At 33.3% G+C, this 16,427-nt stretch overlaps 1 protein-coding gene across 5 annotated transcripts in view; it reads right to left on the bottom strand.

Annotated features, from left to right (window-relative positions):
- The window catches only part of GKAP1 (G kinase anchoring protein 1), a 58,697-nt gene that overhangs the window by 3,902 nt on the left and 38,368 nt on the right, over positions 1 to 16,427 (bottom strand). For 4 of the 5 annotated variants that reach the window (XM_012721122.1, XM_012721121.1, XM_004677536.2 and 1 more), the window contains 4 exons: positions 16,002 to 16,024; positions 12,323 to 12,475; positions 4,499 to 4,600; positions 1,445 to 1,508 (listed from right to left, as the gene is read on the bottom strand). In XM_012721122.1, the coding sequence (XP_012576576.1) occupies positions 1,445 to 1,508; positions 4,499 to 4,600; positions 12,323 to 12,475; positions 16,002 to 16,024 (342 nt within the window). The remainder of the gene's footprint in view (positions 1 to 1,444; positions 1,509 to 4,498; positions 4,601 to 12,322; positions 12,476 to 16,001; positions 16,025 to 16,427) is intronic. The other variant, XM_004677537.2, reaches the window with a different exon arrangement.

Raw genomic sequence — 16,427 nt, 5'->3', positions numbered from 1 at the left:
AAAGTTATAAGTATGCTAAAGTTATAAAAGACATTTGAATCTACTTCAAGACTATTTTCTGCTCAATGATATCATTTCTGATTTTTACTCATATTGCTTGATAACTATTATATTTTAAATTTTGGTTGGAAAATTCCACTCCCAGTAGTCTTTACATTTGAAATAATTTCAGTAGTTGTTTACTCTTCAAGGTAAGTTTCACTGATTTTTAAGTGCTATTTAACACTTACAGAAACTATATTTGGGGCTTCATTAATAGTAATGGAAAATGATTTAGTAGACTAAATTTTGTCTATTCGGAAAAAGACTTTCTCATTTATATCTATCTTCTATGGTTTATAATTTCCTTTATATAAAGGTTATGTTAAAAATTAATATATACTTTCTTTGCTGTTATGAATGAAAATTTTTCAAAGAATTTTCAAGGGAAGGCTTACTGGGTATACATATTCAAGAATACAGTTGATTTGGTGGGGGATTATAAGATGTAAAATTAATAACTAATAAATTTTTAGTAATTACTCTTGTTTCCTGCTTGTGATTGATTACAAAAAGTTTAGCAAAAGTATGAAGAGCAGACAGGTTGAGAGAAGGAAAATCTAAATATTATAAGCCTTCCTGATAATTAACAATCGTAAGCAAATTAGTATTGTTTTCCCTCTATATAATTTATAAGAAGTTCTTCTAATACAGTGGCTTACTGTGTTAAGTCTCAGCACTATGAAGTTATAGGCAGCCACTGCAGCACGAATTTGGTCTCTGGCCAGGGAACTCACCTGTCTCTCACCTCCCACTCTCCTTAGCAGTGTATTTCTACTGAAACAAGCCTGTTCTGCTCTCCACTTTGTCTCTAGTGAATCCCCTCACTTTCTCCCCCCCACAGCTCTGGCCTACACCCCTACTCTTGTGTGCATAAATAAATGTTAAAAACAAAAAGATGGGCCCTCCCTGGTGGCGCAGTGGGTTAAAGCACAGCACTAAGAAGCTAAAGCCACTTCAGCATGAGTTCAATACTCTCCCTAGAGGTGACCATCATAGCTGCGCAGACATCTCCTAACCCCCCCACTGTACCCCTCAGCAGTGTACTTCATCAGTCAGCCTGTTCTGCTCCCCACTCTATCTCTGGTGAATCCTCTCACCGCCCCGCACCTCTAGCCTGTACCCCAGTTCTAAAAAAAAAAAAATTTCCTCTAATAACTTGTAAAAATTAAAATGTCAAGAGTTTCTCTTGAATATTCACAAGCAAATCCTGAATAGTCATAAACCTGTATTATACAAAGGTACTATAAGTGACTTATAATAATAAAACTACAAGCAACAATCCAGTTAGTATCACTTTGGGAACCCTTTTTTTTTGTTGACTTGATAAATTACATAGCTTGAAAAATTATGTTCAAATGTTTTCAGATAATTTTTTTATTCTAAAAATACACAAATCACTTACTTTCACCTTCTTGAAGCATTTTCAATAACTGTGCATTTCTTGCTTTTACTTCTTTATATTTTGCCTAAACAGCAAAGAAAAAAATAATTTTTTAAAGTATATAGTTTATGATTTACTAACAATTCATGGAGATATGAATTCTAGACTAGCTTAAAAGCATAAATTACTTTTGAAAGAAAAAGAATGGAGGAAATTGTATTCATAAATATCTACTACTTAAATTATCATAGTATAATTATTATACTATTATACTTGTATAATAATAGAAAATAGTATTACAGGAGGTTGAAAAACAAAGGAAGGACAAAAGCGGAGAAAACAGGATAATACTAAATTTTCCTCACATGTTTTTCTCTTTTCTTTCTCAAAATAAATGGATGAAAACAAAAAAACCCCGGTATAGTTCTATACCAAGACTGTCCAACATTATACTAGAAATTTTTCTATTTGTTCTGTAACTGTCACTGTTCAATATGTGTTTACTAATGTGACTAGGGTGACTAAGAAAATGAATGTTAAATTTTATTTAACTTTTAATTTAGGTAAACACAGATAGTGGTTACTGAATTGTATAGTAGTTATTCATCTTCTTAGCTAAGGCTTTACCAATTCATCATTTCATTAACTAAATATTTTTAATGAAAATTTTAATACTTGGCTATTCACTGCATAAGTGATTTTGAGAGTACTATTTCTCACCTCAGTATGTTCACATATTTCACTCACCCTTTTCAAAGCCCCAGTTACCTATGCACTACATAGTCAACCACCTCCTCCAGGTAACCAGCATATTTTAGTTACTTTTGTTGTGTTTTGCCAGTTTGTTTACATCCACTAAGCTATATTTCTAGCTCAAAACCTTTTATCCAAGGCTTCTGTGAATGTACATGGAGGCTGCAAGCCTTTAGGATCTAAAGTCAGTATATAAAACAAAAATTGCAAATGAACAAAATTACCTGGAAAATTCTTTACATTGCTCATAAAAGTTTCATCTTTAATTCTGGCTATACAAACCTGAATAGTAATTGTATATATAAAACATAAAGGATGCCAGGCACCATGCAATTTGTAATAAACAGCACAAATTAGTGCCTTTATTAGTATCTTTAACTTCATGAAAAAAAGCACACTAAGTTAAATACACCTATGCAGTGATTCTACCATATCCAACTGCATTCTGAACAGCTATGCTTTCAGCACAGCCATTTCAAACTCATCATATCCAAGAGGAAATCTATTAGTTACCATTTCCTCAAACTAGTTCCAAACATGTTCTTCCTCAATACCTGTTAACTGTTTTATCAAACTATGTTCAATCACTTCAGGCCTCAGTTATGTGCATTATTATCCCATGAAACAATTCCTCAGATCACTCCTCATCTAAAGACATCTGTTAAAAACAAATCTAAAAGTCTTCAAATTCTAACCCCAGATAACATCTCCAATCTCACCGATAATTTTGCATTTCTTTAAATCTTAGTAATAATGCTATTTTCTATGATTATATGTGCTGCTCTCTGTGTCTAGAAAAACTATCTGTTCCATAAAATATTTACCACTGATTCATTCCTGTTACTGTGCTTCTGGAGTATTCTGTTAAATCTCAATTCTATATTGTACCTGCAATTTAAATGTTTGCTTTCTCTATTAGACCATGAGTTTACTGCTAAGTTATCTTTCTACTTCCTATGCCTAGATATGGCAAGTGTTTAATAACAACATAAATGACAAAGAAACCAAAAGATGTGTGTTGGTGTGGCCCAAAAATGCTTTAGTAGGGATGATTCTGAAGGTGTTAGTAGAAGAGGAAGGGAAATGTAATAGCCATCAGGGCTGGAACTTAATTTATTTTTTCCAATATTGCATATACAGGGCCCAGGAAATTACCTAAGATAACACACTCAAAAAATACTGATGAGCAATAAATATCAGTCAAAACAAAACGATGCTTTAGATTTAAGGGATTCTTTTTAACACTCAGGAAGGAAGAAAGGATTTAGTAGGCGTATGTTCAAAATACATTGTGTAGATAAAAGTGTAACAAGGTTGTAGAGAAAATGGAAACCCTGTGCATTGCTGTTGAGAATGTAAAATGGTGCAGTTTCTATGAAAAACAACTTGGCAATTCCTAAAAAAGTTTAATAGAATTATTGTATGTTCAAGCAAGTCCACTCTTAGTATAAACACCATAGAACTTAAAACAGGAACTTGTTCAACATTGTTTATAGCAACGTTATTCATTATAGCTAAAAGGTGGAAACAATTCAAGTGATGATGGCATGAATGGATACTCAAGGTGTAGAATATGCATAAAATGGAATATTATTCAACCATTAAAAAGGAATAAAATTCTGGGCCCTCCCTGGTGGCGCAGCGGGTTAATGCATTGCAAAAGAAGCCTAAGCCACTTCCTCACAAATTCGATCCCCGCCTGCCCCAGAGGAGATCCACATGGCGTGGCAGACCTCTCCTGACCCGCCCGCTGCTCCCCTCAGCAGTGTACTTCGTTGATCTGCCTGTTCTGCTCCCCACTCTATCCCTGGTGAATTCTCTCACCCTCCGCATCTCTGGCCTGTACCCCAGTTCTGTATGAATAAATAAATTTAAAAAAAAAAAAGGAATAAAATTCTGACATCTGCTAAAACAAGGGTGAACTTGGAAAACATACTAAGTAAAATAAAATGGACACAAGGAAAACTACTCTAATTCCATGAGAAAAAGTAAATTCACAGAGATTAAAGGTTACCAAAGCTAAGAGGAAATAGGTAATTGTTTATTGGGAAAGGAGTTTGTTTATAGTGATAAAAAAGTTTTGGTGATGGTTATACAATCTTGTAAAGGTAAAAATGCCACTAAGCTATATACTTAAACATGGCTAAAAAGACAAATTTAATGTATATACTTTATGATGATATAAATTATTATTCAAATTGTATTTCATTAATGACTTGAAAATCCTAAATATAACTAAAATAATAAACATATTCACATAAAAGAAAAACAGAAAAAATACATATATGTAGATTTAAATTTAACATTAAATAAATAACAAACCTCCCACTGAGTGATCACATTTTTCAGCTTCTGGATTTCAGCATCTTTCCTTTCCAGCTCTAACTTTAATCTTTCAATTCTTCCATCCTTCAGAACAACTTCCTAAACAGAGAAAAATGCTACTTTAGAACAAGCTACTTCTGTCAATTGTGACTTACATTAATTTATGAAAAGTTTAAGAGTAAAAAATCTGATTTTAATTTTTGTAAACCTTAAGTAGTTGAACACACTTCCACTTAAATAGTCACAATTGTGTACAATACAAGCAGATCAATCTCAAACTACAACAATAACCTAGAACAATATCAGGACTTGGAAACTCATTTTATACTGAACAAAAATATTAAGTGTTCGGTGACAAGCTACTAGTCTATATTCAAACTCCAAAGGATTTGAAAACCTAGATAGAAATAAAACAAGTAACAAAAAACCAAAAATATATCTTCTTTTTATCAGCAATTAACAGGGTAATTCTAAGAAAGAAAAATCATATCCTCCCAATAGTAGTAAAAACAATCACTGAAGACTAAAACTCAGAAAATTTCAGGAACCATAAAGAAAACTACACAATATTGAAAATAACACAGAACGAAGTTACATTTGTGATGGGAAGTGTAAGTATTACTAAATATTAACCTGTAAATTCAATAAAATTCCATTCAGATTCCAATAGGATTTTAGCAAGATAGTCACTCATCTGAAGAATACAGGATGGGGGAAAAAGAAATGCCATGAAAAGGAATTTGTCTACCAAATAATTACATAGCAACCAGCAAAATTAATTAAAGTAGAATGGGTATGGCGTTTAGCTTAAAGCAATGTAGAAGAAAGTCCAGAGAGAAAGATTTAAGAATTCATGGTAACAAGTATTTTAAAGAAACCAGAAAAGGGTAAATTATACAAGAATACATTACAGGAAAAAAAAGTGACTGAAAAAATTCAAGTTAAATTCCTGCCAACTTACATCATACACCAAAAAATATAAAGTTAAATGCAAAAAAGGAATACTTTAGAGAAGGCTATAAAATGCTTGCTTATCTAATGAGTAACTTTCCCAAAAACACTCATTGAGCACCTAACTGCTAAGTGCTTGGTATACAACTGAAAAGATTTTTGTCCTCCCAAAACCTGTGTGGTGGAGGAAGCAGCTATTGCAAAAAGAAATGTTGCAACTGAAAATCAAGGCTTAAGCAATGAAGAAAAGATATATTCCTCTAAGAGGAATATATCCTTGTGGATCAGGGAAGGTCTGAGGTAGTACTGACACTTAAGAAGAGGCTTGAGTAACAGGTATAAGTTAGCAAAGTACAAAATGGATGTAAGAGCTTTCCAGATAGAAAGAACAATATTTTAAAGACCTTGAGGGAGGAAAAACACGAGAGAATTTGAAGGAAAGAGACCAGTGTGGCTGGATCTCAGTAAGGGGGAAAAGAACACAAGATGATTTTGGAAACATATGTAGAAGCCTGGTCTTGGAGGGCCTTGTACATAATAAGGATGACCTATATATTATTTTGAACAAAACAGAAAGCAGTGAAGAATTTGAGAAGGACTATATGATTTATATCCATGCTAGTTTTATGATTTAAGGACTACTTTCACTTCATGTGGAAAAAACTTAAGACTGTGTAAGACAGATGGAAAGAACTGCTTTCATTACTACTACAACACCAGATGAGAGAAAATTATGCCTATACTATGGTGGAAGCAGTTTAAATTAAGATAGGTGTATTATGTGAATAATTATTTGAAGACAAAATCAAAGGCATTTGATGAGAGGTTGAATGTGATAGGTGGGAAGAATGAAGACTTCAGTTCAAATTTCCAGTTGAAAGAATTAAGTTGGTGGATCAAAATTAGAAATACACATACTCTTAGGGCCAGGGATCTCACTTTGAGGAATTTAAGTAGATTAGGGGAAGTATCTATTGCAATGTTTACTGCAAGTTTACTAAAGAAAAAAATTGTCTGTCAATTTAAACGCACAACTATAGAATACAAATTAAGTATGTGGTAAATATACAAAACTGAAAATTCAGAAATCACTTAAAATGATAACCTAGAATTTAAAATATATAACTATAATAATCTATTATTGAAGAGGACCACAACAGAAATCAATAGAGTTTTCTCCAGGTTATTGAGATTAAATTTGGGGTGATGATAATGATATCTACTAACTTTGTAACTTTGAATTAAATGTGATTATTAACGAAAATCACTTTAAGTATTTAATACATGTAAGTATTCATTTTTGCCATTATTATAATCTTTATTTCTATTACAGCAGTGAATACTAAAATATCCACAATACCACTTTTTAAAATAGGAACTCAGTTTCAAGGTACACTCATTTCATTAACTAAGTTTAATAACTATATCCTAAGTTGAAGATACTAAAGTGAGAGTAGAAGGATGTGTAAGATAAAGTCTATGTCCACAGGGACTTGCAATCTATTAAGAATTATAATTAATATGTGCTGTGTGAAATTCATTATAAGGTAACTACAATATTATGAGTTATAGAAAATAAAGATCACAACCAGGCTTTCTGGTTTTGGTGGTTAAGGCTGAGTGGGACAGTGAGAAAAGCTTCAGGGTGGAGATGGCATGTGAAATGAACTTTGATCAAAGGTCTGGGAAAGAGCAAATATTCTGTGATGGGAGCACTTTCTCAACCTAGGTGGGAAAGAGCACAGCTTAAGTTAATTAGATTGATGCTGACCTGCAGAACAATGCCTTCAAACTTCTTTAACACTATTTTATATAATGGGATTTATGTCAAAGGAACGTTTTATGTCATAACCTAGAGTGCACATGCATGTCAGTGTGTGTGTATATATATATGATATATATATATATCATATATAAATTTCACAAAATATGAACAAGTGTCATCTACTGACATTTTTTTCAAAAGTACTGGTAGCAACCTAGTGAATTTATTTTAGGCCTGGTTAAATAAATTGAGACACACAATTTTAAAAAGCAGAGCCTAAGCACTTCAAATGTCAGGCTAAGGACATATTACTTGATTCAACAAATTTAAGAATATGGTGTGGCATGGTGGAAGTCACACAATTTAGAAAGTTTTCTGTTTAGCAGTATAAGAATTACTCAGCATTAGAAAGCTGGGAGAGTGGGCCTTCCTGGTAGCACTGAGTTAAAGTCTCAATGCTATCAAGCTATTGCCAGCCACTGCAGCAGTATGAGGTGGTTCTTTTTTTTTTTTTTTTTAAGATTTATTTATGCATACAGAACTGGGGTACAGGCAGAAGAAGGTGCAGAGGATGAAAGGATTCACCAGAGACAGAGTGGGTAGCAAAACAGGCAGATCGACGAAGTACACTGCTGAGGATTGGTCTGCTGTGCTATGTGGATCACCTCCGGGGTTGAGGATCAAACTTGTACTGAAGCAGCTGCCGCTCCACTTGCAGTGCTGTGCATTAACCTGTTGTGCCACCAGGGAGGGCCAACAGTATGAGTTTAATTCACCAGGCAGGGAGCTAACCCATATGGCATATACCTCTCCAACCTTGCCTGCTGCTACCCACAGCAGTATATGTCAGGACGCTGCCTGTCCTGCTCCCCACTCTGTCTCTTGTGAGAGCTCTTACTCTTCTGCATCTGTGGCCTACACCCAGTAGAGTGAAACTAAACTGGAAAATAACAGAATTCAATCCAAATGCTCAGTTTGGAGAATAAATGGTGAGCTAGAGTTTGCACATAATAAGATACCCATACAACAAGAGTGAAATATGATGCAAGGTTAATTAATAAAGCAAACTGACACAAGCTATGCAACGGCTTATCGTCTGACAGATTCCGGGTCGATAGGGAAAAGCTCTGAAAAATCAGAATTTCCACTGCTGACTTATGATATGACCTCCCTTTTTTGTATAATCATAATATCAAAAAATATTGTAGCAATATCAGTTTGTAACTGGATTGCCTTAGCTCTAAATTGACTACCTGGCCTGGGCAAAGTACAAGCTGAGCTGCTCCTGGGCAGGAAATTCCTTTGACTGAAGACAAAAGGTAAGCTCTTAGAGAGATAAGACCCCAGAGCATCAAGACTCCTGGAAGCTTCCTTGGTCTTTTGACAAAAAGCCATTCTTAGATAACTGTGAGGGCATAAGGACCCATGGACAATTTCCTAACATTATCAACACAGGTTTTGCTTAATGCATAACTATGTGACTTCTTTTTAATTTACTCTTTTCCTAAAATGATCACTAACTACTCTCTGCTAGTCTTATTTAACCTCTTCCTAAAACAAACACTAGCTACTCTCTGCTAACCTTAAGTTAGCCATTAGCTTCTCTTTAGACTATCACTGAGGACTTTGCTAACACAATTTATTCCTTCCCTAGGACTCCTAAATCCTTTGCTAACAGCTCATCCTTTCCCAGACCCTGATCCTTTAAAGTCATAGTTAAACATCCGTATACATGAAAGCTATCACAAAGATGTATAGTATAGTGTGCCATAAAGTAGCAGGAAGAGGATGCATTGTTCCCCTCTTCCTTTAAAACTTTTATGCCGATTTCTTATTAACTTATCTGATGCATTACTGTAACTAAGTCTTGCTACACAGTATAAATAAAGACCTGCAAAAAGATGAGCAGGAAGACTTTCACCCAACTCCGACTCCCCTGTCTTCCTCGCTTCCCTTTCCCTTTTTTCTCCTTCTCCCCTTTTTTAGGAATCTCTGCTCGCCTTCCCACCTTAGGGTCCTGCCTGTGCTGCCTCCAGACACCTCAATAGTTGGAGCTGGTCTCCAACAGCAAAACCTCAAAGGTCAAAAAGTGAGAATTGGAATGAATGATCTACCAAACCAGTGAAGCTGTGGAAAAATTACTAACATCATTAACTAAAGAACTGTCTACAAACAAGGTTGACACACTTTTAAAACAGCACAGATATTTATATTCTTTGTTTTAATAACCACTTTAAAGAACTTATTCTTGGGCCCTCCCTGGTGGCGCAGCGGGTTAAAGCACTGCACTAAGAAGCTTAAGCCACTTCCGCATGAGTTCGATTCCCGCCTGCCCCGGAGGTGACCACATGGCGTGGCAGACCTCTCCTGACCTGCCCACTGCTCCCCTCAGCAGTGTACTTCGTCCATCTGCCTGTTCTGCTCCCCACTCTGTCTCTGGTGAAGTCTCTCGCCGCCCCTGAGCCTCTGGCCTGTACCCTGTTCTGTATGCACAAATAAATAAATCTTAAAAAAAAAAATTAAAAAAAAAAAGAACTTATTCTAAGAAAATAATGCACACACAAAAATTAAAAACATGAAGATATTTGATTAATACTATAGTGACTAATTCTAAATTACTCAACCTAAAGGCCCTATACAACCCAAATGTTCAATTACTTAACAGTGCAATGATCAAACAAATGCTACAAGCTGACTTGCTAGAATACAAAGGCAGGGCTTATGAAAGTAGCTTCAAAACTATATTCCTTATAGTTGCAATCATTTTAAAATACCTATGCATTTGGATATTAGAGGGGTCAAGCAAGACAGGGGAGGGAAAAGCACAGGGGATTGTGATAATGAATTACAGGTGCTATGGTGGTGAAACTACAGAGACTATATTTGTAGTACAAAACTGATAAAATTTGAAAAATGTAAGATAGTATCCTAAACTGAAAACAAATTTATGTACCTAATCTATCAAATATCAGTGTAGCCTAGCTTAACTTAAATGTGTTAAGAACACTTAATTAGCCTACAGTTACACAAAATAATTCCACACAAAGCAATTTTATAATTGTTTAGTATCACATACAATTTATTAAATACTGTACTGGAAAGTAAAAAACGGTGCACAAAATATCAGCTGTTTACCCTTATAAGACAGTATGGCTGTCTGGAAGCTATGGCTCACTGCCACATTTTAGAATTAAAAATTCAAATTATGGTTTCTAATGTGTACATATTGCTTTTCAACTATCTTAAAGTTGATACTTGTGCTGAATCACTGTAAGTCAAGGAATCTGTAAAACTTTGTTCTCTGTTCAAAAACACGATAAAATTTTTTATTGTTTACTGACTGGATCATAACCAGGTCTTTAAATCCTCGGTTATTCTTTCCAACCTTTTACTAAACTTATACTAAGCTTATCTGTAAACATTGTTTTAATTAACTGGTTTAGATTTCATTGAATCTTACTCCAGTTATTCCATTTCTTCATTCTCACCTCTGCATGTTCAAATTCTACTACTTTCTTCCAACTCAATAGTCATTTTCTACTAAGGAAGTCATCTCTTATTTCTATTTTTGTGAATTACTCTGACATTTTATCAATACACCCTTTAATGAACTTAACACTGGCTACCTTGTATAAAAATAATTATCTACTATATGCATACTATGTACAACATGCTCTGCTAAACATTTTAACTCATAATTACTATTTCTCCTAATAGTGCATGAAAAGCAGATAATTTTATCCCAATGAGACACAGTTGACATGCTGCAGCACTACATTTTATTATAAGGTTTTTGTATTTCAAAGACTGTTCTCTATTATTCTGCAGTCACTTTAGTTTAATAATGTCATTAATATTACTTAAACATTTAACTAAACTTGTGTTTGCCCAAATCTATTCTACAAAGAGTTTGAGGCCTCTAGTTATTTGCTGAAATATATTAATATTCTTTCTTCCCAAAAATTTTGTTTAAAAAATAAGAATACATGAGCCACAAAGGTTGAAAATCATAATGAATGAAAAAAGAGGAAGCAAACATGGTTACCTGCACTGTACAAAAAAGTTGATATTATGGGCAAGGCAGCAAAATGTTAAATTTTTCAGTGCCAGAGAAAAACAAGGATTTCCTACTACAAAGGTGAAAATATTTTTATGTTGAATAGTATTATTTATAAACCAATTTCAGTACTATACTGGAATAAAAGTTTTAAGGATGTGACTTTTTTTTGTGTTCTATATAACACACTAGTATTTAGTTTGTTGAAAGATAAATGTGTCACAGATAATACCCACAGAAGACAAAAAATGATGCGAATTAGGGTTTTAGTGTATGAAATAGCCAATGTAGTAATTTGTCAGTCAGAAAGAGATGAATCAAAGGACTGTTAAATGACAATGACATGGAAAAATTTATATATCACTGACCTTCAAAAAATGAAAGTTAGCACTGCTTTTAAAAATACTTTTCCAGGCCTTCCCTAGTTAAAGCACAGCACTAAGAAGCTAAAGCCACTTCAGCATGAGTTCAATCCTCACCCAGGAAGTGATCCACAAGGCGTGGCAGACCTCTCCTCATCTGCTCGCTGCTCCCCTCAGCAGTGTACTTCATTTATCTGCCTGTTCTGCTCCCCACTCTGTCTCTGGTGAATGCTCTCACCACCCCTGCACCTCTAGCCTGTACCCCAGTTCTGTATGCATAAATAAATAAATGTTTTTAAAAAATGACTTCTATAACCTTCATAATTTACCTAAAGAGTAGTGTATTACTCTTTCTGTTCAAAACCTTGATTATTCTCTCTCTCTTAAAGTCTTCTTTATGCTGAATGATATTCTCTTTACAGGTCTATGTCTTCTTATCTCCAGTTCTCTGAATATCTAAAGGTAAGATTATCTTAATCCCTCTCCCCACGCTGTTACTTAACAGTATCTAGCAAATTGCATGAGCTCAATAAAATACCTCATACTTTTTAATATCCATACCTATATGCATGATAATGACTAAAAATATTCTAGTGTGTCATATAATCATAACTGAATTCTACTTCTTACTTTTTTGCTGCATTTTAATTTTACTGTGACTTTAAGAGAATTTCTATTTTACATGCCTGGTTGTGTTCGTGAGCTGCACAATTATCTGTTCCATTATATTCTGAAAGCTGTTCTCTTCTTTTTTCTCTAATAAGTATCTTATGAACATCATCTTCCAATCTATTGAAGAATCCTCCATCAGATGATAAAGTCTGAGAAGAACTCATGTCCTGTCAAAAATGAATTATGATTTACTATTATTCAACACAAACATATTTACATTTATCAAACCTACTCAGCCATTAGAGGGATAGAGAACAAAGGAAAAATGATAACTAAGAAAGAATCATCTGATCTTTACCTATCTCCAGAAGATAAATAGTATGGCCATATTTTTTAAGTCGTTTTACTGCACGTTCTGAATTAGATATTGATATTTTAAAAAGTTTTTATCCAAGTATCATAGAATTCACCCATTTAATGTGCACAATTCAAAGTTTTTAATATATTCACAGAATTGTGCAGCCATAGCCATGATTTTATAAGTTTTACCCCACCCCTATGAACTCTGAATCTATTACCAGTCATTCCCTATTTTTTTCCTAAAATCTCTCACTCAGCTGTCCCCAGGGTAAATTACTTTGTATTTAAATTTTTCTATTCAGACACCTGAAATGAATGGCTATGTGGTCTTTTCCAGCTTCTTTCACTTAGTAAAATGTTTGTGTCAGTACTTCATTCCTTATTGCAAGTAACACTGCCTTCATGAAAATGCCACCTTTTATTTTCTCCATTCATCAGCTGATACACACTTGAGCTATTTCTACCTTTTGGCTAATATTAATAATGCTGCCATAAATGTACATGCACAAATTTTTGTATGAAAATGTTTCCAATTCTCTTGGGTATAAACCTGGAAGTAGAATTGCTGGGACAATGCTTAACCTTCTCCAGCCCTATGACACTGCACCATGTTGTTCACAGGTGGGTAGCTGGGAGTCACTGCTGTCAGGCGAGGCTATGTGCAGTCTGATTCTTTAGTGAAATTTAAAGTATATTCCCTGGTTGTCTATCTGTTAGGTCCTCATTTCCCTTCTGTAGGCTTAGGGAAATGCCCTAGGTATCCCAAACGCAAGATGAGGTTGAGCAATCGTGTTGCCGTTTTTCACTGACTTCTAATGTGGGACAAACCTCGATCTTTTCTATCATACATCTCAAATAGGCAGTACATAAGACATGATATGAAATCACAGATTCACATAACCCTTTCTCCTACTCCTCACCAATAATCTCTCCATCCACACCTTTGGTAACCACGTTTACAACTTCTCATGTACCCTTCTAGAGATAAGCCTTTCCCAGTATATTGAAGATTTGAACTTCTGGACTTCAAAATATGATAGTCATTAAAATTTTCCAATCTACTGAATGCAACTAGGAGGAATGAAGTTAGGAAGGCCAGATAAAAATGGGACTAAAGAAAAGAGAAACATAATGAGATACTCCATCCAGACACACTGGTACTTACAAAGGTAACACACTAAAATTTAAAACAAAGGAAACAATATTAAAGATCAAATAATGTTCTTTAGCAGGCATAATCAGTTGAGGTTTTAAGAAGTATGTATAAGCACTACTCTATTACTCATATTGCTTGACTAGAATTATCTTGCAAGGTTTTGACCACACTGTAGAGAAAGATGGGCAAGGAACTAGTATAACAATGGCAACAAACATCTCCTGCACATTCTATGAAGAAAAATTAATTGCTCCCATGCTCTACTCCTGCAAGTGTCATTTGTAGTCTATCTGTTTCTGGGTGAGAGAGATTACAAAGAATTGGGACATGAAGAAAGCACAAAGATTAAGAACACATCAATCAAGATTGATAAAGAAAAAGAGGAATGATGAACTAACCAGAGAACATGCTTAGCTAACTGCTACAGGAATATACAGATGGTACAGTGCTCTTCATCACTCAACAATAAACCAAAAAAATCTTTTCTTTTTAATTTTATCCAGTAAGTACAGATTTAAAAAAGAGAGAGAGAGAGCGCTAAGATGTATAAAGTTCTCTACAGAAGTTAGAATTTTAGGGTGAAAAAAAATCTCTTGGTACATGTAACATGTTAAAGATGTAAAGAATTAAGTCAGCTATAAGCATACAAAGATTAGTATATGTTCTGTAGTAGAAAAGATCTTTTTTTAGAGAACTTGGAATTTTTTTCAGACTTCTTTGAGAGCTCTCTCAGGGTCGAAAAAACTTTTCTAAATTCCTTGAGCAATAGCATAATATTTTCTATATTTAAACATTAAAGCCTCATAAAGTGAGTAATACCACTAGTGAAACAGAACATAATTTTGGTATACTTTTAATAAGTATCAAAAGATAATGTTAATTACATATTCTTCTGACCAACTTATTTAAATGGTTATGTAGGAAATAAATTTTAACTAGGCTATTTTTATAAGTGTTGAAAATGCTTTGTTAGGATAATTTAAATTTTATGAATCAAATTACTTATAACAAATAGAAAGTCGTTCTATAATTATAATGAAAGACAAAATAAGTTAGTATACACATATATGATTGTTTTTATACAATTCAAACTGATATATTAAATAGGTCATATTCTGTCACTCTGCCTTTTTTATTTTCTTCTTTCATATCAATAAAAAAGAAAAAGCAAGCAGGAAAAATCTATAAAAATTATTTTTCCTCCACTGATATTGCTGATAGTCTTAGGAATAGGCTGTACCATTTGAGCCTCATCTGCATAAAACTCCCTTACATATGAAAGTGGATTAAAAAGAAAAATGAGAATCAGTCCAAATGTACATGTTTTCTACTTACAAACATATAAATAACACCCAATGTATATATCTGTAGTGACTTGAGAACTGGTTTCAGTAGTTTGTTTAAAAAAAAAAAAGAAGTCTAATATCTAACAGTATCAATTTTGCATTTGTGTGCATAGTTCAGTCCTATATTACTAATATAATGACAGAATTATTGAAATGTGGTTTTCTTAAAAATGGATTTCATTGCCCTCACCTGTCAAGCAAATGTCTGAAACAACAAAATGTGGTCAAAAATCATTTAGTATTCTGAAGTGATATCAAGGAATATATGACTTTTAAAAAGATTAATGAAATCACTAACAAAAACATACTAAAAATATAATGAAGCTTTCAAATTATTACCTAAAGGAAATAAAAAGAACTCTTAACATTTTATTAATAATTTCCTCAATATTCAAAAATAAAAAGTTTGTGGTAGATATAGTGGAGTCTTAAAAATAATAACCTTAAGAAAGTTATATATAGGCTCCTCTAATGAAGGATAAGAAAAATACACGGTTTATGTTAATCTTCTTTCAGGTTTAAGTTAAGGAGAAACAGCTTACTTCATGACTTTCAAAACACTTTAAAATATGATTTCAGGATGTTTTTAATAAAGATTAAAATATAGACTTAACAGTATTATACCACTTTCCCCTAAATTTTTAAGTTTACCTGTTGTAAGCTTATGACTCACACCAAGATGTTATATTTCATATAAACAATGTTATTTTTTATTCTATCATATTTTATGTTATTAAAAATTGACAGAAATATGACTGCATTTACTCATAACAAATCTCTGTTGTCCTTAGATGGCTGTTTCCAAAAAGCATTAGTAAAGTGTTATTTTTAAAATTATGTTTTCTAGAAAGAGCTTACATAAGAAACCACAAAGATGGCTATAACACTTACCTCAGTCTTTTTACTAATGTGATCTGTAAATGAAAAAAAAAAGAGGCTTCATTGAAAAAGGTTAACACATAAAAAGATTTTGATCTGTAAAAGTATTTAAACAAAATAAAAGAATTTCAAAATTATAGTAAGATTTATAAAACTCACTTGGGGATTATTAAATCATAAATTTACTGGGTCTAAGGTGGCAAACTTCAACATGAAATTACTAACTTGCTCAGATCAGAAACTAGGTTTTAAATAACATTCATATCAAAGGATATAATTAAATTTTAGACATTTGAATTTCAAGTAATTTAAGTTTTTGGTTTCATAGTAAGGTTTGGGAGAAAAAATATCTAAAATCAAATCACAGAGTACTATAAAAACCATATAATCACTGCCTTGAAGAATAAAAAGTAAAATAACTGTCCTTTAAAATTATCA

Source organism: Condylura cristata, unplaced genomic scaffold (genome assembly GCF_000260355.1).
Source record: "Condylura cristata isolate star-nosed mole 26May11 unplaced genomic scaffold, ConCri1.0 scaffold00006, whole genome shotgun sequence".
Taxonomy (NCBI): Eukaryota; Metazoa; Chordata; class Mammalia; order Eulipotyphla; family Talpidae; genus Condylura; species Condylura cristata.
Note: the sequence above shows the minus strand (reverse complement) of the source record. Positions and strands in the feature narration are given on the sequence as shown.